The 26483-nt window shown below is 41.6% G+C and overlaps 1 protein-coding gene across 1 annotated transcript in view; it reads left to right on the top strand.

Annotated features, from left to right (window-relative positions):
* The window catches only part of AHR (aryl hydrocarbon receptor), a 60351-nt gene that overhangs the window by 5312 nt on the left and 28556 nt on the right, over nt 1-26483 (top strand). Inside the window, exon 2 of the mRNA XM_054991078.1 lies at nt 3397-3584. Coding sequence (XP_054847053.1) covers nt 3397-3584 — 188 coding nt within the window. The remainder of the gene's footprint in view (nt 1-3396; nt 3585-26483) is intronic.

The raw sequence follows: 26483 nt of genomic DNA, 5'->3' as shown, positions 1-26483 counted from the left end.
TACATGAAAATACAGTATAGTATGTTTTCTGTCTGTTTCATGTATCTGAACTTAATCTGAACTTAATACATATGATCTCTCCCACCCCCTCAAGTGTTGAAGTGCAATATTACATATTAGAATAAAATATAAAAGAATAACTAGGAAGCATGTAACTATACCTGTTTATCAAGTGATGGTGCATTCTAAGTTCTCATTGAATAATAATATTCATGGTAATAGGTGCAAATTGGGAACAGCATAAAACACCTATCTAACAGTGCTTTGCTAAGTGAAACATCATTCTATATTTCAAATCCCACATAGAAAGTGAGCATATGGAAATCTAGTACAGGTCTTAGCTGAACAAGCTTTCTTGTTTAGTAGAAGATAGTGTTGTCTATTTAGTACATTGCTGATGTTTAGATCCAAATTTCAGGAACTTTGTGTTACAGTCGTAGTGGCAAACAGCAAAATACAACTGCAGCTAACTGAGATGCAAACCGTTTTCAGTTAACTCCTACACAGCTAGAGTTTTCTCCATATTGGCTCTTTCCTGCTCCTATTTCTGCTGTGCTAGAATTTTTGTCTTCCATATTGAGGGCTATTATCTAGTGGAGTGACCCAGTCTTGATCTTTTAAATTCATTTATCAGCTGCCTGTCTTGTAGTAGTTGACTGACAGTTGCTTGTTTTGAGTTGCAGCAAATTTTATGCTTCATTTGGTGTATCTAAACCACTAACAATAAAGGCAAATGGAGCTGTTGTGACAATCTTTAATATAAGACTGTAATAATAGTCTCGTATAACAATTCTTTTTAACTATTGCAAGGCATATTTATAGTTATCATCTTTGTAATGTGTTTGCTATATGCCAGAGTGCAATAATGATCTGAAAATCCAAGTCTCTTGCACTTCAGTAGGCGATTTCATGTAACCTTCAGAATAATGATAAACCATCTGCATGAGCCACTTAAAGTACTTAGAATGCACATTATTAAATTTCACTGCTTATATTCAAGTACTTCATTTAATTTAAATGAGTATGACTTCTGTATATTTTTATCGATCAGGTTTTAAAGTCTAGCTTGTTTGAATGCTGTTAATAATTAACCAAGGCCAGGAATGTTTTGCATTATTGCTTGATAACACACAAAGCATTCTAATAATATCTTGTTCATCTATTATTTTCTTGTCTAAAATACTGTGCAGATTTAAGGGTAAAGTAATGGGAGTTGGAAAACTCACTGAATTATTATTTATGACAGGTGAAGACCAGTGATTAGAATGAATAGTTGGTTTTAGATTCTGCAGGGAATATTGAAGGTATTTGTTGCTCCATTATTTATTTTTTTACTGTATTTGTAGTCAGCCTTTTTCACTGAGACCCAAGGGGTACTTTCACATCAGCATTTACTTTCAGTTTTGCCCTGCGCTAATTTTTGTGTCTTTGTGTGTCTTCTAACCAAAATTATCTGCCTATCTCCATAACCCTGAAATTTGCTATAACTTTGAAAAATGAGTGGGTGGGTAGATCTTGAAGTAGGATTGTGAATTAACTATATTTGGAGGTCTCTAAAACAAAGGGAAGGACAAAACTAACAGGATGTGTATATGAGCATGTACAGTTACAGATTTTATGCATTTTTAAAAAGTCTAAAACAAGAATGTGCTAACCTTGAAAATCCTAAATGGTCTATCTGCATAATGGGGAAGAAATCTGTATGCAATTCCATGAAACCTGTGCCAACATGCTGAAACTTCATTAGACAAGATGGAGGCAGTGGATCAAAAGCACCCTCCACTTAAGTTGGAGGAGTACTGCTTACATCAAGGCCAGCAAAGTTTATTTGAATACGTATAACTATTTAAATAAATAAAACTTTGTTCAGTGGAATAATATAATAATAACGACATTCGATTTATATACCGCCCTTCAGGACAACTTAATGCCCACACAGAGTGGTTTACAAAGTATGTTATTATTATCCCCACAACAAACACCCTGTGAGGTGGGTGGGGCTGAGAGTGCTCCAGAGAGCTGTGACTAGCCCAAGGTCACCAAGCTGGCTTCAGGTGGAGGAGTAGGGAATCAAATCCAGCTCTCCAGATTAGAGTCCTGTGTCCTTAACCACTACACCAAACTGGCTCTCCCAAACTGGTAGGATACAGCCCAATGATTCTGTTAGTTGGTGGTTGAGTTAATCCTGGAGGTAATATTTAGCCTAGCTTCTTTCCCTTTTAATGATATAGCTGGCAGTTTGGGACTGCTGCTGTCTCTGGGCTTAGGTTCTTAACGTGGTGTTGGGACTAGAAGTGCCGTTCATCTATGTCAGTTGGTGAACTACTGGGTCCTCTTCTTGGAAAACAGATCTTGCTGCAGGCCAAGTAACCTTCAGACTAAACTACTACAATGTATTGTGATGAACTACATTTGAAAAGCATTTATAATCTACATCTGGTCTCAAGTGCCAGGAGCTAGGTTAATTGGGACTTTCCACAGTAAACCTATTACACATCTTACTCTGACTTCCAGTTAGATTCCAGGAACAGTTCAAATGCTGCTGACCGTGAAAGCCCTGAATGGCCTTGGACCTAACTTGTGTTGTACTTGTCTTGGGATCATTGTCAAAGGCCTTGTCCAGGTTTCCTCAGCCTTTGGAAGTGAGAGGAAAGGAGTCTGATGCTGAGAATACTAGCCCCACAGAAATCTGCTTGAGTAAGAAAAAACTGCTGGTTTAGACTTGCCCCAGTAGGAATCAGTGGTGATGACAGGCCTTCCTTGTCTTAACAAAAGATTTCTACGTACAGTTATGGGCAGGAGGGCTGGTTAGAGGAACAAGAATCATTACCAGTTCTCATTGGGTTTCAGTTGAGACCCAGTTCACAGGGGTCCATTGTTGTGTTCATAGTTGTTTGAGACATAACTGTGTTCAGGCTCCTTCATTTGACAGGCTGTTCATACACGTGACTCCCAGCATGGTGACTAAGCATGTGCCGAAAGAGTAGGTGCAGTGTTATGGTTTAAATTACTAGAATCACACAAAGCTGGCCACTTGTATCATGTCTGGCAGTCACACTTGTGAATTAGGATTAAGGCATTTATTAATGCCCTTTCAGCAGTTCATGTCATTGATATTAGGTTTTCAAAAGTTTGTTAAAACCCCAAAGAGTGATAAAACTCTTGCTTATATGTCAGGAGCAGGTGAAAGAAAGCAGATCTCCCCCTTGTTGTTGCTTTCATTTGAGTGGATGGAGCTTCCTCTGGAAGTAAAACTGAGCTTAGGAGATACATAGCCTTAATTTGACAGAACCACTATGAAAATGGTGTTTATTGTTTTGCACAGTAATTGACAGGCATTTTTATTGATTGTATAGTCAAACTAAAATGTGACCTTATACTATTTTCTTATTGCAGAGTGAAACCTTCCCCTCCTGAAGGAGCCAAGTCTAACCCATCAAAAAGGCATAGAGACCGGCTGAATGCAGAGTTAGATCGCCTGGCTGGTCTTCTGCCCTTCCCTCAGGATGTTATTGCCAAGCTGGATAAACTCTCTGTGCTTAGGCTCAGTGTTAGCTACCTGAGAGCCAAAAGTTTCTTTGATGGTAAGAAATTTGAGTTTATTTTTTCTGACTGACTGTAAATGTACTGTACTGTTATCTGAAGTAATTCTGTGCCTTTTAAAGCACCAAAACCTGAAATGTCAAGTAGGACATGTCAAGTTCAAAATGTTTTTCTTAATAACCCAATGTATAATCAAGAGAAAAACACAGCTTGTTGCATAAACCTAATTAATCAACTAGATGTACATAAAAATCACAGTCCATTCATAAATCCCAGTTAGTCTATTCCTTTCCCCTCCTCCAAGCAGAATCCCAGACGCTAGCCCAAACTTCCTTGCATTCTAGGCTACTGGCAAAGCCTCATTGTGTACGTAACCCACTTGTTACTTGTTAGCTACAATAAATGAGGGAGGATTTAGGAAGAAGTTTAGGGCTAGGACTGACATAGCCTCCTACTTGCTCTTAAGTGTCCTATCCCTCCTCTTTTTAATTACTTAACAAAATTCTTTAACTTTTATATTGTGAACATTCTTGTCTCTTTTATATTGTTAACATTCTTGTCTCTCAGAAAATAAAAAAACTTCCAAAGAAACATATTATAGCCAGTCTCATCCACTTCTCCTCCTCGAAGCATGGATTGCAGGGGAGATTGAAGGGGGAGTTGTCTTATGGGAAATAAGGTGCTGCAATAGGTGGTTTTGTGAACTTACTGCAACAATAACAGTAGTTTGTGTGGGACATCAGTTGTGTATGTTGGCAAACTGAATAAGATCATGTGATGCTACAGCACATTCTTGCTTGGAGAGTCATCACTAATGTGGAGGGTTATGGGGAGCATGGAAAAAAGATTGCGGGGTTGGGGGGCATGTCCTGTTAAGATTCATGAATACTGATTGAGAAAAAGTGTAGGTCCCATTATCAGAAGATGTAGAATCTATTGTTTAAAAATGTGAGAATATAAAAGTTTCTGTTTCTGATGGAGTTCTACAAGTGCTTTGTTGAGACTGTTAAAAAAAACCCCTACCCATGGTTATGAATAGCAACAAAATTACTACCTAGATCACAGGGAGAAGCAAAAATCTTAGTTTTATTGAATCCCAGTAAAACTCCTTAATTACTTAGATTAATAAACCAACAATGCAAGATACAGACTTCAGTAATAGCTAGTGTTTAAAATATTTGTAGACAAAACGTAAACCTTTTTAAAAAAAATCTGGGGCAGATGTTGGATTAAATTGTCATTTGTGGTACCTTATGGTACAGCAAAAACAGAATCCTTATTTATTCTGATAGTCATGTGATAGCATAGTACATCTTAGGCTCACCGCACTATATAGAACTTACAGAAGTTATTTCATGCTGTTCAGTCCTGTTATTTCCACTGGGTTTTCACAAAATTTAAAAAAGTAAAATATAATGCAGATTCTCAGATCTCAGGTAGCTGAAAGATAATTATTAGTAAGAAGTAAAGTAAGTTAGAAGCATTAAATAGTTGAGAAAACTCTGTTAAAAGTAGCGATCCCCTACCTACAGAAAAATAGTTTACCTGAATCCACTTGGATGTACAAGTAGAACTTAATGAAAGTTCCAAAATCTTCCTATATTATCTTTTTTTAAAAAAGGAAAATGATGTAAATCTGTTTTGATGCAGTAGAATAAAAAATCCAGTCAGCTTCAAATGTGTTTCCAAGCATTCTGCTGTTCCTTTGATGTTAGTGGTTGGTCATACTAGATCCGTTCACATTTATAACTTGCCAAGATCTGCAGGAGGCCAGTTGAATATTTCTGAAATTTTGGGCAAACTTTCAGCATGGAGCAGAAAAATATTTTGGAATCTAGATTGGCTCTCATTGTATTTTAAAAGGGAGAAACCGTACAGCAGTAGCAAACAAGGTTTGCCTTTTTAAAAACTCAGTTTTTTGTGAAATTTGTGAACTCTGAACAACTTAGGAAATCTCTATGAACAGCCTTGAGCTTTTATTAAGAAAGAAGAGTAGGATATAAAACTGTACAAAAATTTTGTTTATACACATTGTCTTTAATTGATCACAATGGAATGAATGATTAATAAAAGTTTTATTTGGGTTGGTTTTGATAGTTGGATTTTTATTGTATTATATCTTTTGATCAGTGAGACAAAGGCATTCACATTGTGCCTCAGCCCTTTTGTCTTCAACGCCTTGTACCACACGGTAGCTCCCCTCCCCCAAAGACAAACTCCCTACCAGCCAGAGCTTTTAGACGCATTTTTCTATCACAGACAAGGCTGTAGAATATGTACTGGGGGAAAGCAGCTGTGGGGGAAAGGAGTTGTGGGTAGAAACCAATTGTGTGGGGGGGGGCGTGCTCCCCTTCACCTGCTACAAATTGTACTCTTCTAGCCTTGATTTTCAGAAGAGGCAGCAGCTGGGTTTTGAAGATACAGGCACAGTGTGTAGTTCTGTGTAGTGTGTGGCCAAAGAACACAACTCTGGTATTATTTAAAAGTTAAATCCCTAATTGTTAAGCAGAGAAATCCTATAAAGTTTTTTTAATGCTAACCAAAATCAGGGCTGAAAAAAATGTGTTCATTCAGTCTTCAAGGTACAGGTTTAAATGTTGCTTGTCTTAATTTGTGAGTTTGACCTGCTTGCCAAGAAATCTCAGCATGCAGTTGTATACCTGTGACATAAAGCCTGCAAGGTCTACGGTGGACCAAATCATTTAGAAATGCCTGTGATGAAATGACTTCCCATGCTTCAGGCATCCGAACAAGCCACAACTGCATTGCTTGCTACTCTCCTGAGCATGTAATCAGCCCATGGAAATTTACTCCAGCCATTTCCAGCATGCCCTACTTCTTTAGCCTGCAGTTTAGTAACAACTGTTTTCAGCGGCTTAACAGGCTGCAAAGCTTGAGGAGGTATGCAGTGACCATGCTACTCTTCTTGTTCCCTCCCTCATGGTCTGGCTAAGTGTGACATTGCTTTAAAAAGTAGGCTAAGGCAAAGCCTGGATTTGGAGGACGGAGAGGAAGAACCTTACTAACGAAGTTTGTTCTAGTAATGGAGAAGATAGTTCTCCTTTCTAATGTAAAATCTTGAAATATATTCTAAAAGTAGAAGTGAATATTGTGACTCGGTCCTGTGGATTGAGCTAGTAGCCTCTTGTTGTTAACAGTTTGCTGAAGTGAAGGGAAATGCTAAATGAATAACAGGATACAAATGAGGGGTGTGTGAATTCCTGAGGAAAGTAAAATATAAACGTGCGCTCATATGATCGTATTTGAAAGGAAGCTCAAGTTTTTGCTGTTAACAATAGATTAAAAAAAAACCCTTCTTGCATTTTTCCAAGTATAAATAATCTAATTGGAAGCTGATTATTCAGCTTCATGAGATTCACTTGCAAGTGAATTGTGTGGTAATGAAGCTATTTTATGAACTGTTCAAAGGTAACTCAGACAGGTCTGTTGCTATCTTCATATGTAATTTAAGTGCTAGTCTTAAAGTAGGTGGTTTAGTAGGATATAATTCTGCTTAGGCTGACATTGTCAGCAGCTGAAATCATCCATCTGAATTAAGAGACTCACTTAAGTGAATATTGGCTATTCTTTGGTCTGGCCCTTTTTCAGTATCCATTTGTTTTTCTTTTTCAAGGAATTTAAATGTGTATTTTGCTTGAAAAGAGGACAACATTCTGAAATGCTGGGAATCATGGGCGAGAATACCCAAATGTTTCAGAATGTCATCCTCTCTTTTTCAAGCAAAATGAACCTTCACATTAAATCCAGTGTTTCATTTTAAATGCCTCCACTACATGATTTTGAGAAATACTAAAGACTAGCAACAAAGCCCGTTGTGGGAAAAAAATATAATGGGCTCTAGAAAGGGCAGGGCAGGCGGGCCAGGCATTGCCGCCTCCACCGCACCATGATCTGGTCAAGGGGAGGGCAGGGCAGCCGGGCCTGGCATTACCCCTCTGCTGCACCCTAATCTGGGTGGGGGAAGGACAGGGTGGCTGGGCCTGGCATTCTTCCCTCCCCAGTGCCAGCCGATCATGTTGGGGAAGGACTGGGAGGCGGGCCCATCCGTCCTACCACCTTCTCACTCCAATCGGGCTGCAGAGGGTTTGGTAGGTGGACCCTTCCCTCCACCAGGAGTTCTGCCTGGGGCGGGGGCAGAAAGGGCCTTAGAGTGCTCCTGCACTCCACAGTGGGTCGAATTGGAACAGCTTTGGGCTGAAATTGCCCTACTGTGGTACATAGGAGCATGCTTCACCATCAGTGAGTGTGCCCAGGAAGCAGCATTCCCCTGCTTCCCTCCACCCCAATTAGCCTGGCCCTGCAAGTCTATAGCAGATAGACCTGAGCTGTATGGGTCTGGAGGCCAGGTCGACTCACTTTGCAAAGCCATGGCAAGTAGATGTGGCCTTCAGACATGCAGAGGCCAAGTCTCCTCACCTTGAAAAACCATGGCAAATAGATCTGGCCTTCAGATGTGCAGAGATAAGGTCTACCTGCTTTGCAAAGCCATGGTGAGTAGACCTGGCCTTCAGACATGCGAAGGCCAGGACTACTCCCCTTGCAATGCCATGGCAAATAGACCTGGCCTTCAGATGAGTGGAGGTCAGGTCTACCCACCAAACAAAGCCATGGTGAGTAGACCTGGCCTTCAGACATGTGCAAAGGCCAGGTCTACCCACCCTGCAAAACCATGGCAGGTAGATCTGGCCTCTGCCAGTCCAGAGGCCAGATCTACTCACTGCACAAAGCCATGGCGAGTAGATCTGGGCTCTGCAGGTCCAGAATGCAAGCCACGTTACCCCCTGCCTGCACCCCCCTCCCTGCGGCAGATCGAGGGTTGGGGAGAAGCTTTGGGAGGTGGAGCGCAGGCATGCCACATGCCGGCCTGACCCAATTGGAGTTGGGGAGGGTGGGCTGAGTGCTTTGCAAAGCCATGGTGAGTAGACCTGGTCTTTGGACATGCGGATGCCAGGTCTGCCCACCAAACAAAGCCATGGTGAGTAGACCTGTCCTTCTGACGTGTGCGAAGGCCAGGTCTACCCACCTTGCAAACCTACAGCAGGTAGATCTGGCCTCTGCCAGTTCAGATGCCAGGTCTACTCATTGTGTAATGCCATGGAGTAGACTTGGGCTCTGCAGATCTGGCATGCAAGCCGTATTACCCCCCACCTGCACCCCCTCTCCCTGCAGCAGATCGAGGCTTGGGGGAAGCCTTGGGAAGCAGAGCACAGAAAAGCCATGCACACCCCATGACGGCCTACACCAGTTGGGACTGGGGAAGGCGGAGTTGGCTGCTTTGCAAAGCCATGATGAATAGAGCTGGCCTTTGGACATGCAGAGGCCAGGTCTACTCCCCTGGGCCCTTTTGAGGTTTACCGGGACTGCGCCTGTGCCAGTGAGTTGTCGGAAACCTGCTAAGAGAATTATATTATATGATTAACATGTTGTATTCAAAGAAAACAGTATTTGTGGAATCTTTTTCTTTAATCTTCTCTATTCAGTTATGAATACTGTAGGAAAACTGCCTCTGAATATGAGAGCTTTAGGTTTAGAAAGCAGTTCTAAGAAGGTCTACTCAGAATTCTATTTAAGCGTATTCAGTGGGGCTTACTCCCAGGAAAATGTTCCTAGGATTGCCAGAATTTGTCACTGTTTCAGAACTTTCTCTGCAGCTGTGAATGTAGTAACCTCAAAAGTGATGGATAAATAAATGAGAGGCCTTACAAAAAAATCAGTAGTGCCTCGCAGGAGAATCTTGGGGCTTCTTCAGCTGATGAACTATTGGCTTGATGGGGGTAAACTTTACAACATGTTGTTTTGGAGCTTTTAGAAATTTAGCTGGTTTCGAGGGTACAGTATGTATGTGTGTGTGTGTATTAGAACTAGAAAAGACCTTTAAGGATAAGGAAGTGTTACTGGTGACTAAGATCAAAATAACTATAGCATTCCCCATTACTGTGTATGGATGTGAAAGTTGGACAATGAAGAAAGCTGAGGAAGAAACCTTATTAATTTGAAATGTGCTGAAGGAGAGTCAAATCAAGCTTGAATTCTTCCTAGAAGCTAAAAAGACAAAGCTGAGGCTGTTGTACTTTGGTCATATCATGAGAAGACAAGATTCTCTGGGAAAGACAATAATATTGGAAATTTTGGCAATCCTAGAAGGTAGTAGGAAAAGAGGAAGACACAGCATGAGATGGCTTGACTCAGATAAAGCTGCGACCTTCAGTTTGCAAGATCTGAGCAAGGCTGCTAATGATAGAACATTTTGGATGTTGTTAATTCACAGCATGAACAGTTGTTGCTCACAGCATTATCCTGTGATTCTCCCAAGTATTGTACTGTAGCATAAAACATCCATCCAGTGAACAATCTGCTACAACCATGAAAGATGTTTTGGGGTGAATTCCACCGTAGTAGCACTTCTTTTAGCAGAACGCATAGAGGATTGAGAGGCTTTACTTCTCTTTGGTTTTACAACATTGTCATCTGCACAGTTCAGCCATGTACATCTTCTCTTTCTTTCTATAAAACAGTGTCTGGGGCATAGAATCGGCCCTGAAAAATCAACTGATTTTTTATTTGGGCTCGTTCTTTTTGTTTCCTTCCAGAATGTTAGCGCATTGGGAATATTAGGGGAGGGGGAATCCTGCATGATTCCCCCCCCCCCCAGTAATCACCATCCAGGGAAGCACTAAGTGCTCTGGAGAGTGACTGCCCCTTCTTTTTGCAGACAGATGACCTGATAACATTCCATAGAACTGGTGTAAGTTGTTAAATATGCAAATAGGGGGGGCGGGAATCTAAACAAAAGAAATATTCTACCTCATGTGTAAGTATTATCAGAGCTTTGTGCATTTAAAACATACTCTGAAATTTGTGAAACACATGGAATTTATGTGACATTTTGACTCTTCTGAGATAGATTGGAATTTGGCTGGAGGTAATGAGTATGCTCCAAATACTTTTTTTTTTACAGTTATCAGACAAGTTGGATTTTCATTTTACGTAGCACTGTTAAATGAATGCCCTTTGTCTAACTTAAATGACAATTCCAGGCAAAGCATATTTTCAAGATCAGTATCTCCTTCATGATTCAGCATCTTTGCTTAGCTGTTCTTGTTTCTTTCAGAAATGCCTGCTTTCCTGTTTGATTTTATCAGAATTCTGATAAGGAAGTAAGACTTTCTTGTATAGTTGAACTTTGTAGATGTTTACAGTTACGGTCATTTATAACATAATCTGTTTTCTCTATATAAACAAGTACTCCATCTCTGTAGAAACAGATGCTGCTTTGTGAATGTTCTTGTAGAATAACTGAAGAGCAGTTGATTGTGAATAGACAGTTAAAGTCGTTGTGGCAATATTAAAGTATAGCTGTGGCTTGTTGTACACATATTGTATGCAATATAGGGTTTAATCCATACCACCAGTGGTTGTGCTTTCCTGTGACCCAAGGAGCCTTCCCCAGTGATGCTACAAGGTTTTTAGCTGGTGGAGAGAGACGTCCTCATTTACTACAGTAACAAAAGAGAGGTGGAGACAGGGATGGCTGAAGATCTTGATTATTTTTTCTCAGGAAAAGTAAGAGCTCTACATTTAGATCAACTTTGCAAATAAATGTTAAACACTCTCAAAAGTTTTTTGCTAGTCTGTGTTAATGCCAAGGTAAGATGGAGCAACAGCATGAAAAATAAATCAGTTTTAGTCCAATGTACAGAAATGTCTCTACCTGCTTATCTGGAGGCAATCCTTACTTGCAGCTGACAAGTAGTTATTTATAAGTGTGTACTTTTATGTCAGTATAAATAAGACTGTTTACTACAGAGTGGTCATTGTCATATGTATACTTTTTATGTTAGATAATTAAAACTGCTAGTAGAAACTGTTCTTAATTGCTGCATTCCAGTTTTTATGCTGCCTGGTAAAGGTTTATAAAGACTTCTTTGAATGAAGCTGAGACTTGGTCTGTGAAGGTTTTCTTGGACCATTCCAACATAATGTCCAGTCACAACAACCCCTTGTCTTTATAGAGTGCTCTCCTATCTCAGAGCTGGCAGCTTATGGAAAGGTGCAGTATCATGGTTCATAATCAGAATTAAAGATTGCAAAACCCAAGTGGTTTCTGGCTTGTTGGTCTTAATATATTACTGTCATAAGTAGACTGTTAAGAAAAAATCCGTTTTTTGTACTTCATATCTTTTTTGCACAGCATATTTGTATAAAAACATGTTTGCCTATTGCGTACAAGGTGTTCCCTGATGGCATGTTGGACTTTAGAAAACAATAAGATGTTTCTTTCCTAGTGCCTTTTGAAACCTGGTACTAGATTGGGGAGAATTCCTGCCCTTTTCCAAGTTTCAAGTAATGGTGATGGCTCTACCTGAAGGAGATAGTTTCAGGGGGCGGAGGGTAGCCATGGTGGTCTGCAGTATGACAGCACGATTCGAGTCCAGTAGCACCTTGAAGACTGACACGATTTCCAGGGTATAAGCTTTAGCAGAGGTTTTCTTTTCCCAGCTACTCATTGGTGATGCATCACTGGTCCCAGTCTGGGACCAGATGCATTAATGTATAATATCTCTGTATTATTTGGCTGATCTACATTAAGTATGTAATAAGAAACTGAATTTTTGTCATTTAGGAGTCTGGCAAACTGATCATGAAAATGGCATTTTAAATCAGTTTCAGCTAGGCTGAGAGAAAACTCCTTGAAGCTATTATATAAATTTTACTTTACTACATCAGTAAAACTTAAGTATATCTATAAAACATCTTCTGCCTGGTATTTGACATGCCATAACAATATTGGCACGTATTATCATATGTGGTGGTGGTGCAAAAGTATTTTTGGAAGTTGATATATGATGGCCTTGTTAAATTTATTTGCAGAAGAAAATAAATTGGTGCACTTATCATTAATCAATTTTTATCAATAGCTGTGAGATTCATCTCTATTATAATATTGCTATTAGTATGTGGTATGAGCACCTGTGGAATATAGCTGTGTTGGAAAAACGAATTTATCAGTTTAGATTAACTAGCATTCAATTTGTAGGTGCTTTTATGCCATCTAGAATCCATTTATATCTTTTGCTAATCACTAATCAACAGTTTTTTTTTATCCACACTCAGTACTAGGAATCTGTGGGAAGATGTTTGTTTGTTTGTTTGTTTGTTTGCCATTTATCACCCACCTTTCTCCCTCTGAAGCGGAGGACATCTTGAGTGATTCCCACCGTCCAATCAGGGAGGGAGGAACTAATTTTCTGCTTGTATGGCATGTGGGACACCCTCTCTTCAGTTCTGTTCCTGCCTCCAGGGAGAGCAGTCTGGCAGCAGACTAACTTTGCTACTTTGTTATTAGGATTTCACTTTCACTTTCCCATTCCTAGTCCTTTTCTCTTCCTCTAATCTTATCTTTCTTTTGTCTTTTAAACTCTGTTGACTTAAACTTTCATAGTTCCTATCTTCTTGCTGTCCTCTCCTGTCTCTTATTACTGACTGACTGAGATGATCATGGCAGCCATTTGGGGCAGCCACCTACAAGATGCAAGCCAGGGATTCTGAGGACAGCTTCCTAGACGACAGAGAGAAATGCTCCCCAGTATTCGCATCGAATGCGATGGGAATTGAGTAATCCAGTGCTGACATGTCTCTCGGCTTGTATGTGCTCCTGACCACAAGTCAGTACCGAAATGCCTCTGTGGCTTGTGCAATCTCCCAGCTACAAGTCGGCCTTAGAGCCACAGAAGAGCTTCATATGGCCCATCCTACTGAGTGGGAGCTGGAAGCAACTATGTGCTCCTGCTTTGCAGCTGGAGTTGGCGTGTTACCACAGCCCAGGCTTTTGGTGAGAAGAGACGCCAGGAATCTCTAGCTCCGGTGCCACAGTGAATGCACCCATGCCAACCTCAGGGCTGGAGATTCCACAGCAGGCTATTTCCCTTTGAATCTAGCCCTGCCTTTACAACAGGACTCTCTGCATCAGATGGGTAACATGTGAAGGGCACAAACCTGCCTGTGTCTTTGAACCTTTTAACTTCCTAAGACTAACAATGAGGGAGGAAATATATAATCTCTGCTGGGCTGAAACCTCTGTTAATATTATTGTGGTGTTTTCCTCCTCCTCTTTTTCCTCCATGAGAGAGGCTATGGCTCAGTGGAAGAGCTTCTACTTTGCATGCAGAAGGATCCAGGTTCATTCCCCATTAACTCCAGTTAAAAAGATGCAGTAGGCGATGAGAAAAACCTCTTCCTGAGACCCCGGAGACCTGCTGCCAGTCTGAGTAGTCAACACTGACCTTGATGGACCGATGGTCTGAGTCAGAATAAGGCAGCTTGTAATGTTTAACAGGCAGGGATCCCCAGAGAGTAGGAGGATCACCCTTGGAGAGCATGTATAATGTCGAGGAGAAAGAAGAATTGCTTCAGATGTAGAGGAGGAGGAAACATCCCTGCCAGAACAGTCAGCCCAGCTGTCTGAATTTGAGGTCTACCAGTATTTACTACCTAAGACATTCTCAGCCTTAGGGCTGCAGGAGTTACCCTTGGGGAAGGCAGATCCTTAGACAGGGAATACCAAATCCAGACCCAGGGAAACAAGAGTCTCTTCCTAGAGAAGTCTCCTCAGAAAAGGTCCTCCTATTTCCAGAATATTCTGAGAGACAGCTCAAGGCTAAGTGGGCTAAACCATCAGCCAATAAGCAAACCTTGAACACGGTCAAAAAACTGTGCTCACTACCTTTCTTTGCTAATGATATGTTGCAGATACCTACGATCGACGCTTCAGTGGCTTCACTTCAATCATCTGGGCTCCTGTCAGAGGACAGACAAGGGTCAGTCATAGACGAGAAGAGAGAGGCCATGTTGAAGAGAGCTCATGAGGCCATGGCTGTGGCTGTTAAGGCTACAGCCATGGCCTCCAGAGTGTCAGGAGGATGGATTAGAAAACTGATCCAATTTCTCCCATACAACAATAGATGTGCCCCCCCCCCGAAGGGGCAAAAATAATTGTGAAGACCAGTACCTTCAAGGTAGACATCATCCTGGATGCACTTACCTTTTCGTCCAGGGCTATTGTCTCAGCAGCAGTAACAAGTAGGCACTCTTGACTAAGACCATGGCCAGCAGATTTACAATCTAAAAATATTGTCCTGGCTTACCCCTTTCAGAGAGACAAGCTATTTGGAGATGCCCTGGGAAAGATCTAGGTTGAGACCCAGGACAAAAGAAAGTGTTGCCAAAAATACTCAAAACAATCTGAGAGGTGATCCTTGGCCATCAGCCATTTTATTCACAACACACTCTACTAAGGTCCAGACAGGATTCCAAGTGACCAATCCAGTTAATCTAGACAGCCTACTTGTAGTATAGTGGTTAAGTAACTGAACTGTGATGCCACACTCTGCTGGTTCAAATCTCAGTACTTCCATGAACTTACCACATGGCCTTGGGTAAACCATTCCTCTCAGTCTCAGCTCCCCAGCTGTATTGTGGAGATAATGCTTATTTTGTCCCAAGATCAAACAGACGGTTCTCCACAAGTGGAAAGAGATCCAGCCTTGATACCAAGATCTCTAAGACAGGACTCGCAAGCTGTCCCTGTGAGAGGCCAACTACTCTTTACATCAAGCCTGGTTCGACACGCAGGTGGACGTCTGGACTTTGGAAATAGTCTCACAAGGCTATTCCTTGCTGTTTGAAAGCTACCCACCAGAATGTTTTGCCATCTCTCCACTACGCAAAATCTTAACCCAAAAGGTAATCCAACACCTTTTGGGCATTCAAGCCATGGAGCATGTTCCCCACAATGAAAGAGGATGGGAAGGGGGGCGGTCTACTCAGTCTTCTTCACAGACCGTAAAAAGAATGAGGAGTGGAGGGCGTTTTTGAACAAATTTATAAAAATGCATCACTTCTGAATGGAAATTCTGCACTCAGTCACAGAGGCCATTCAACCAGTAGAATACATGACATCTACAGATCTCACGGAGGCATACTTCCATGTACCAATTCTGACAGCCCATCAACAATACCTAAGATTTTGCGTGAAAAAGAAAAGATAATTAATTGGCAGTTCTGGGCCATTCCTTTCGGCCTGTCCACCACACCAAGAGTGTTCACAAAGCTCCTGATCAACTCACATCATATGTCTCAAAGAGAGAGAGGTATTCATGTTCACTTGTACCCAATGATCTCCTGATCAAATCAAGCTCAAAAGAAAAATCTCACCACGACACTCAGTTCACCATTCAGTTCCTACAGAGCTGGAACACCTGGGGATGATCATAATCACCAAAAGAATGTTGTCTATCCCTCACCAAAGAAAAGGTCAGGGAGACCAAACAGCTGGCTGAGACTGTCACCAGAGTGCAAAATCACTTCTCACGGCACTACCCAAACTGATGGGTTTACTAGCGGCCAGCAACAATGCAATACCTTGGAGTCATCTGCATGCAAGACCGCTTCAAACCTTTCTCAGATCTTATTAACAACAGATCATGGAGAAGACAGAGCTTCCCATTCAGGTACCACTTCAGATCAAAACCAGTCTGAGCCAAGGTTACCAACCCAATGCAAAGCAAAAGATTCATGACCCCTTGAGAACAACAAATATTTACAGATGCAAGCATCACAGGTTAGGCACTTCTTCCTATCAATGTCTTGGAAATGTGAGCGATTTGTCTGGCCCTGTTCCAATTCAGAGATCAGATAGTGAACTCACACATCCTGATCTGTATGGACATGGCCACAGACAAGACATATATAGACAAGCAGGGGGGATCCAAGACTTCGAGGTGGCACAAGGAAGCAGCAAGGATACTTACCTGGGAGGAAGGTCACCTATACTCGATCAGAACTGAACACATCAAAGGCATATCCAATGTCCAGGCAGACTGACTGAGCAGGTGGATCATTCAACAAGGGGAATAATCCCTTAAGAAAGATGTCATCCAATGGATAACATCGCACTTTGCAACACCTCTCATGGACTAGTTTGCGTCCCAACATAAACATCAACTACCAGGATCAAAAAGAGTCCAGTAGCACCTTTAAGACTAACCAATTTTATTATAGCATAAGCTTTCGAGAATCAAGTTCTCTTCATCAGATGCCTGATGTCTTAAAGGTGCTACTGGACTCTTTTTGATTTTGCTACTACAGACTAACACGGCTAACTCCTCTGGATCTATCAACTACCAGGGTATATGACAAGGTTTGTTCCACTCACAAGCAGATGCCCTGACATTGCAGTGGCCATTAGGCCTCCTTTATGCATTACTATCCTTACCCAAACACCTGAGAAAGATCAAGGAACAGGGAGTGAAGTGCTAGTGGCTGCCTCTTGGTGGCCCTGCAGACTGTGCTTTTCCGCACTTCAACAGATGGTGATATCTCCACCTCTCATCCTACCAATCTCTCTGGTAATGTTACAGAAGGGACCGATTTGGTACTCATTTAGACTCTCTCTGCTTATCTGTGTGGAAATAAAAAGGAACACCTTCCTAAGACGGGAAAATTCCCGGAAGGTGGCTGACACTCTCCTAGCATCCAGAAAAACAGTTCACAGTCAGAATTTACAACTCCTCTTGGAAAGCCCTCGCTCTATGGGGCAGGAGGAAAGCACTAGAAATTTTACACAGCCCTGACCAAACATTCATTTGAACTGGTCGAGGACGTTCCCCTGAAAAGGTTGAGAATGAAGACCATCTTCCTCATTGTGGTCATGTCTGCCAGAAGAATTTCAGAACTAAGTGCACCATCAGTCAGACCTGAACTCTGTATCTTTCACAATAATAAGGTGATACTTCATACTGTCCCCACCTTTCTTCCAGTAGTCTATTCCAAATTCTGTAGGTTGCAAGAGATAAGGCTACCAAATCTCTACTTGTACCCTAAATGTCCTAGGGAGAGGCTCTGACACAACCTAGATGTCTGGAGAATGCTCAAGGCCTATCTGCTCCAAACGGCAAATCATAAAGTTGGACTTACTGTTCATCATATCTCCCCTCAATTTGGGGAAGAAAATGCCTTCAGCAGCTGTAGGCGCCAATAGCAAACATACACTATCGAAGCTCACAAAGCTCTCATCTTAGAGGTTCCTAGTGGAATAACGACTCACTCTGTGAGGAGCGCTGCTACCAATGCAGCATTACACAGGAACACTTCTGTAGAAGAAGTCTGCAAGGCAACAATGTGGTCATCAGTCTTGACCTTGGTGAAATGCTACAAATTAAATCTTTATGATTCAGTGGACATCACCTGTAGTAGAAAAGTACTGCAGAACATGATCTCGGATGAAGACCGCATCCTACCCAGAAAGTGGAAACTGCTTTGGGAGCACCTGAGATGTCCTCCGCCTCAGAGGAGGAATGGACCTTTGGACATTTACTGTGAAGGGTCCTTCTCCTCTCAGGAAAGGTGGACATCTTGCCCTCCCTTGGTCTTCGTCATCTTCTACCCTACTGCCTCATTCTTCTACCTCTGCCAGGTTATGCTTTATTTACAGTACCTGTTAACACAACAGGGTTTTTTTCTCTCAGTACTGACATTTGCTGAATGATAAATTTCAATGTTACTGCTTTGTGGAGTCACTTGAACTGAAGAGATGGTGCCCCAGACGCCAGACAGGAAGAGGAAGAAAATTAGTTCCTGCCTCCCAGATTGGATGGTGGGAATCACCCAAGATGTCCTCCTTTTGTCAGAGGAGAAGGCCCCTTCACGGTAAGTGTCCAAAGGTCCGTTCTCACTGAGACTCAAGATGTGAGATTAGTAGAGTCAATATCAAGGACCTTTCAATAAACAATGCTATAGGGTAAATAAATGCAAGTCTACAAAGACATAGCATCAGCAGAAATCCAATACAGAGTTGAAGAAATGCTGAAACGAAGCATAAGCAATTCTAGGACTGACATTAGACAACATAAAACTATCCAGTAGGGTCATACTTAAAGGAACAGGTAGTACATAAGGCAACATAGTGGTGAAGTCTATGATCCCTAACTTGTTAGTGAAGCATCTCTTTGATACCACCACCTTACAATACAGCTGGTAGGCATAAGTGGTGAATCTGTAGCAATATCTTGTTGAAGCTGTAAAGCCAAATTTATGGCAATAACTGTAAACATTTTATTTTTCTCTCTCTCAGTTTCTTTGCTGTTTCATATTTGCCCTGTTTGGATTGTTGATGCTTTGTCGATGTAGTAATGTGTAATAAAAATGGCTTTTTAACATTGTGAACTGAAATTAACATTTAATAAGGTTTTATTATTTACTTCATTACTAGTTTTCATGAGGAAATGATATGCTATACAAGTTGCTGTAGTTGGCTTTACAAAGAAAAAGTTTTTGGCATGATATCATTGCTTGTTTGTATTCACAAAATGAATTGTGTGGCTCAGAAGAGAATATAAAACATAATGTATTTTAATAGCTTTTGAAATTATTAAATTTCAAAAATCAACAATCCTTTAACATGAGAAAGTATAGCTTACATATGTGAATCATACTTCCTTTAACATCAGCTCAGAACTATGGTAGCTGTTATAGCTCTATTGTCCCAGCTTCTTGGTATTTTAGTCTGTGTGGCTGAAGGCCTGTTCACCTGTACAAGGTCCTTGTGTCCCCCATTTGTCTGGCCCAATCATGTTGATCAGAGTTCCATGCTCAGAATTTAATTTCCAGCTCACAGGCCCAATTTGGATCAGGAAGGAGTTTAAGCCTTCTCTCCCCGGTGCTGTTTTCCCAACTTGGAACGACCCTGAGGAGCCACTGTTTGCTTTCTTGAGGAAACTAACATGTAGCCTATCAGTATAATCAGTGGATAGTCAGGGCCATTTTGGGGAAATGAGGCAATGGGAGGGCTGAAGTCACCTGTTCCATTGCACCATGGTACCGTTCTGATTTGAGCATGCACACATCTCAGAATTAAATTCCAAGCCTGGAACCTGCAGATCACATAGGTTGATAGGACACTTGAACGCTATAATATGTGAAGTGACCCTCAGAGCCATACTACAAATAATAACAGTAGACCTGTTTGTTCACTTAGTTCTGCCCCAATCATACGTAAAGCCAGATTGGATAGTCCATTTTAAGAACTAAAGTGGCAAGCCGGTAAGAGAACTGAGCCTTCCCACACCCTATTGCCAGAACTCCTTTTTCCTTCAGTGTGGATCTGATACCCCAATGAGCCCAGTGAGAAGATGAGGGGCTGCAGAGAATTAAGCTGGCTCCTCCCCTGTGTGTCCTGTTTGGCATTAAAATTGGCTCTACACTCTTACTGTACAGTATTACAGGCTTAGACTTAAGCAGCAAGTGTATTTCTCTCTCACACAGCTTGGAATTTAGGATGTAAAATGTGTCGGGAAGATAGGGAGAGTTATTCCTGAGGCTGTTGTCTCACAGCTGGACAGAATTCTCATGTGAGTACAGATTTTCAGAAGCATGCATGTTTTTTCACCAGTTATTGAATATGCAAGTAGTTACTCTAGTTCCTGCACAAGAGAGGGGTTGATGAGTATTTTGATGTTATTTCCGAGACCGTAAGTTCTATTCTACAACCTTTATGGCATCTTAAAAGGCCTATGTTCCTATGGCTTCTGGAAGATCAGAGAGTATACAGAGACTAATAGTTCTGCCTGTGTGTGTATGTGTGTTTCTTAAACATTTGGTTGCATCTTAGCAAATATCCTGGAGATAACCTGGATTTGCAGGTTAAAATGCAGTTGATAAGCATGTGTTGCATGCCCTCCTAACATTACAGGGCTTAAAGAAGTCTCTTCAGACAGTGAGGGCTGACATTTACATCCTGATGTTAATTTATAAAAAATGGCTTATATCCTTTTTTGTAATGACTTAAGCTCTTGATTAAATCACAAATATGAGTTGTTAATGGATATTAAGAAAATGCAGTTTTGTAGGTTAAAAACATGAGTTTTTTCATGTCAAGTCTTACGTTCTTGTGGATTTTGTTATTCTTCTAGCCTAATGTAATGCCTCCATCTGGTTTACATTTTCCAGATTGATATAAAATGACATAATCACATGGTATTTAGCATGTGATATTTATAAATGGGCCAGTTTTATTTCCATTGATGACAGTCCAAGATATTTATGCCAAGCTTCAGCAGGATGTTTTAACACAATTTTTGTTTTTTAGCATTGAGTATAGAAGTGTAGTATAAGTAACTTAATCACAAGTTTTGTCTAGCATATCGAATATGGCAGATTCCTTGCTCTATAGTACAGTCAACAGAAGGGTTACATTATGCCATTTTTCCAAAGGGCAGCATTAAATAATTTAGTTTCCTCTGAGGTAGTGAGTGTTGAATACATACATTGTATTTTTGTAATACTTGTTTTGTTTACAAACATATAAGCAGAGCAGAAGCAAAGATGCTTCAAAAAGAGGCAGCAAAAGTGATGTTCTCCCTCTGTGGTGGAGGGCATCTTGGGTGAGTCCCACTGTCCAATCAGGGAGGCAGGAACTAATTTTCTTCCTCTGCCTGTCTGGCGTGTGGGACATCCTCTCTTCAGTTCTGTTCCTGCCTCCAGGGAGAGCAGTCTAGTAGCAGACTAGCTCTGCTACTTTCTTACTAGGACTTCAGTTTCACTTTCTCTTTTTCATTCCTCCTCCTTTGCTTTTCCTCTAATCTTTCCTTTGCCTTTAAAACTCTGTTGACTTAAACTTTCATAGTTCTTCCCTATCTTCTTGCTGTCTTCTCCTGTCTCTTACTACTACCCATGGCTGACTGCGAGGATCACGGCAGCCATTTGGTCCATTCTTGCAACATATTTCCAGAGAGGCACTGTGTAAGCCAACTCGAAGGCTGCACCTCCAGATCTAATTAACTCAGGCTACTTTATTCCCTTTCTGCCTGCTTTGCCCTGAAGTCGAACTGCAAAACTGTCTCCATGTTTATTTCTCTACCCCTCCTGGGGTCGAAATTAACTCTTTTTGTGAAAGATTCCAAGCCATTGGGATACAATTCTGTTCTTTCTTGAAGTCATTTCTGATTCACAGAAATTGTGTTTAAATAATTTATTTAGCGTTTTCATAGAAACACAGAGTTGGAAATAACCCCAAGGGTCATCTAGACCAACCGCCTTCACAAAGCCGGAAGTTCATAGCTACCTCTCCCCCACTCTTCCAGTGACCACTGCCCTATGTCCCAGGGCCGCCCGTGGTTTTTCCAGTACGATTTGTTGGGCAGGATGGCTGATTTAGCCGAGTGTTTTGCTTATACTTCAGAGGAGAGGGAGGCAATTTTGTCTAGTAACTCTTCCCTCTTGGGGGCCGAGTCCCCTATTCCACTGGAGGATTGGTCTACTTTAGAGCAATTGGAATTAAAACGGTGCCGCTTGCAGCTCAATGCGGCTTCTTTAACTGATTATTCTGTGCACAAATTCATCCCGCGCGGCTTGCGTGTACACAAGCCGCCGGGGATGTTCAAGGAGGATGAGGATTTCAAAGCAAGATGGGCAGCTATACTGAATAAGTGTGTGTTTGATCTCATGCTTCTTCTAATTAAAACTTCCAATGCCCAGGCGGACACTTTGTCTGTTGACATCGACAAGGTGGGAATGGAATTGAAGTCCAAAGTCTCTCAAGCTGAGTTTGATGCACGAACTAAGGAGATTGCCCGGCATATTGCCGAGAGCAAGGAGAAACTTAAGGAGTTGAAGGTCAGGAAATTTGAACGAGACAGGAGGGACTACACCACTGGTAGAATTTACCAGTGGAAAGAGGATACCTTTATGAGGCCACGCAAAAGAGTTTCATGGGCCAAAAATATCACAGGGAACTCTGAATTTGAGACAACAGAACCCTCAGAAACAGATACATCGGGAGATGAGGGCTCTAGTACTCGCAATCTGAGGTCCCGTAATGTACCTATGAGACCTTCAACTTTTTTAGGCAAGGGTTACAACCGCCACAAACGTCCATACAAGAGAACCTAGTTTTTAATCTATCCTCTAGGACTCTCACTCCATCTGAAACATCAGCACTCAATAAAGGCATGGGATTTGTCCCTACCCCACAGTATAATGCTTTTCGCACAAGAGTAGATTTTTTCAAATTGATACGGTTGATTAGACTTAGACACCTTTTCGGGCCGGGGGATCCCCCCGTGCCCAAGGGTATTACTTACAAATCCTCTTTTTGCCCCAGTACACCTGATATCATGATAGATAGTTTTGAGAAGGTGGTGCTAAGGGATATATCCAAATTGGAATCTGGCAGAATTTACAAGCGTTACAATCTTTCTAGGTCTGAATGGGAGGCGTTGCAGACGCTTAGAAATGATAAAGATATAGTAATTAAAACTGCGGACAAAGGGGGAGGTATTGTCATACAGGACACAAAGGATTACGTCCAAGAATGTATTAGGCAATTGGACACGGGGTCCGAATATAGGCGTCTGTCTCACAACCCGACACCGCATATTCAATGCCTCATTAAGATCGTCCTGGATGAGGGGTTAGTGGACAATGAGATAGACATGAAAACTAGGGATGCACTCATTAACCCAAGTCCTAGAACACCTGTCTTCTACATATTGCCTAAAATTCACAAGCCAGGGCATCCTCCCCCCGGACGCCCAATTGTTTCCGGTTCCAATTCGGTTCTGGAACCATTGTCACGGTATTTGGATTATTTTCTGCAGCCTCTGGTTACCAGCACGCCAGCTTATTTTAAAGACACCATGTCTTTAATTTCTTTGATCGAATCCCTAGATATCCCTCCCTCAGTGTACCTTATGTCCCTTGACGTTAAGTCCCTATATACTTCCATTCCTCACGAGGAGGCGAGGAACGTGATACAGGATGCCCTTCTCTCACGAGACGTGCAAAAGCCGTCCACTCACTTTCTTCTTAACTTGTTGGACATTATATTGGAAAAGAACTTCTTTAAGTTCAATGATGTGTTCTACTTTCAGTTGCAGGGGGTAGCCATGGGGTGTGCAGCTGCCCCCAGCATTGCAAACATTTTTATGTCCGCCTTGGAAACCAATAGGGTATTTAATGAGCACAACAACCCTTTCAAGGATCAGATCCTTTGTTACAGGCGGTACATAGATGACGTCATTGTTGTCCTAAGACAAGAAGGGTGTGCTGAGGAATTGGGTAATTGGTTCAATTCTTGGCATCCGGCAATTCAGTTCACGTGGACTGGTAGTACTGATAGTATAGACTATCTAGACGTGACCATCTACAGAGAAAAAAACAACAGATTGGCGGTGCGTCCCTTTAAGAAACACACGGACCGCTGTTCCTATCTTCACTACCGGTCATTTCATCCACGAAATTTGCGGGATAACATTCCCTTGGGCCAATTCCTGAGGATAAAGCGCAACTCTACTAACCCATATTTTTACAAGATTGGACGCAGGGAGCTGGGGGAGAACTTTGCAGCGAGGGGCTACCCCAGACAGGTTATTGAGAGGGCGAGTGCACGTTCAGATGTATTGGAAAGGGATAGTCTATTGACCCCCAGAGTGAGGAGTTTTGATGACAGGATCAAATGGGGACTGGACTATACTCCTTTAGCCCCCAGAATCACCTCCATTATTAGGCAGCATTGGCATCTTTTATCTGACGTTCGTGGTTGTGCCTCGGGACTGGCAGTTGGTTTCAGACGGACCAGGTCCATTCGGGACATCGTGATCAGGTCCGAATATTCTGCAACCTCTCCACGCACTACTATGCCCAAAGGCCATCATGCTTGTGGCAATTGCAATGTGTGTGGGCATATGGTGGGACTGGACCGGATAATAACGACCCGTTCCGTTCCCAGCAACAAATTCACAAATTGCAAATCAACGAATGTAGTTTACATTATCCAATGCCAGTGTCCCTTGCTCTATATAGGTAGTACCACCCGCCCCCTTAGGATAAGAATTCAGGAGCATCTATCGAGGATTAGGAATGGAGTGATAGAAGCACCCCTGGTTGGACATTTTCAACAGTGTAATCACCTATATCATGATTTCAGGGTTTCAGTCATTGAACATTTGGATTGCCCTCATACAGGGGATATAGGTAAATTACTTATGCGGTTGGAATCCAAGTGGATTTTTCAACTTAATACTTTGACACCGTATGGACTTAATATGGAGATCATGTACTCTTGCTTTCTATGAAAATTGGCAACTTGGGCTGCAAGTTGTTTCATGACTCAGTACCCTCCAGCTGGCTCTAGTTAGTACATTGATTGATTCGGCCTCAAATTGAGTTATATACACAGTTGCTGTTTATTCAATTATGAGTCCGTTAACACCACCTTCTTCTCAAGCCCTCAGAGAATGAGTTTGGTTCTTGCAATTTTCTGTAAGTAAAAAGTCATTGTATTGTGTATATATTGCTAATTGTGATTTATTTTGGCTGTGTAATTCATTTTATTTTACACTTACAGTGTATCCAGTCTGAATTTTTGTATGCCCAAGATGAAGTGAGTTCTCTCACGAAACGGGTTAATGACAATTGCCTGCACATCCCCGTCGGCGTTGTTGGACAAATCTTGAATTTTGGGACTGGGAATGTTATTACATCTTCCACGATTCTCTCCATGGGCTTCCATATAAAAAAAAATAATTTTTTTTTGCATGTTGCACTTTAAATGAAAGCAAGGAACTATACGGACTGTAAAGACTTGTTTGAATAACATATGTGCTGTATATGATTATACTGTGTATTTCTGTATTGTATATATTTGAACACATCGCACTTTGCACGTTGCACTTTTACATGTGGACAGGAATATATGTACATTCGTTATAGTGGTGTCCTGGTATTGTGTGGTTTCTATGCCCAGAGGAAGGCAAAACTTCCAGGATCCATGGGCTAATCTGGCCTGTATGAAAATTTCTTCCTTACCTCAAAGAAGCAATTGGCATTACCTTGGGCATATAAGAAATGGCCACAAGAGCCAAGCACTGGCTCTTCCTATCCTGCCTTCCTTCTCATGAACTACCTAAATTCATACTAAGTCATAAAATAAGCATTGCTGTTAGATGACAATCTAGCCTCTGCTTAAAAGTTCCCAAAGCAGGAGAGTCCACCACCTCCCAAGGAAGCCTGTTCCACTGAGGAACCACTCTGTCTGGAAGTTCTTCCTGATGTTTAGTCAAAAACTCTCTTGATTTTAATTTTAGCCCATTGGTTCTAGTCAAACCCTTTGGGGCAACAGAAAACAACTCCACTCCATCCTGTATATGACAGCCTTCAAATACATGAAGACGGCTAACATACCACCTCTCAGTCGTCTCCTCTCCAGGCTAAACATACCCAGTTCCTTCAACCTTTCCTCATAGGACTAGGTCACCAGACGCCTCACCATATTTGTTGCCCTCCTCTGGACATATTCCAGTTTGCCAACATACTTTTTAAACTGTGGTACCCAAAACTGAACACAGTACTCCAAGGGAGGTCTTCGTTTAGATATTTTCTATATACAATGTTTCAATAATTGTATCCTAAATATGAGGTGGATATTAGTAAAATCGGCACACTTCATGCTATTACTAAATTTACATGCTCAGCTAAGAGGCATAACAGATGCTTAACAGATTCTTTTTTTGAGTGTGTGTGTGTGTGCATGCATATGTTACATTGGAAAAAAAAGAAACTTCATGGCATTTCCTCCTTTACAAAATCTCAAGTATTAGAAATATCTGGGAAGAATGAAACTCATCATTATAAAACTGATCTGTCATGCTACCATTAATGTTGCTGGTACAAGTTCTAATCAGTTTCACTTCTTGATTGGAAGAAAGTTTGTGATAGAGACTGCAAAAAAAACCATTCCTTTATTGATTAATAATTTGTATAAAGGGGACAGCTGAAAAGGAGTGGGAAGCGGCCTGGAACATGTTTAGAGATGTGCATAGAAACAGAACAAGTGAAACAAACCCCCAGGGCTTCCCTGGCCTCAG

This window comes from Eublepharis macularius, chromosome 11 (assembly GCF_028583425.1).
Source record: "Eublepharis macularius isolate TG4126 chromosome 11, MPM_Emac_v1.0, whole genome shotgun sequence".
NCBI lineage: Eukaryota > Metazoa > Chordata > Lepidosauria > Squamata > Eublepharidae > Eublepharis > Eublepharis macularius.
This window is presented reverse-complemented; position numbering and strand designations above follow the sequence as displayed.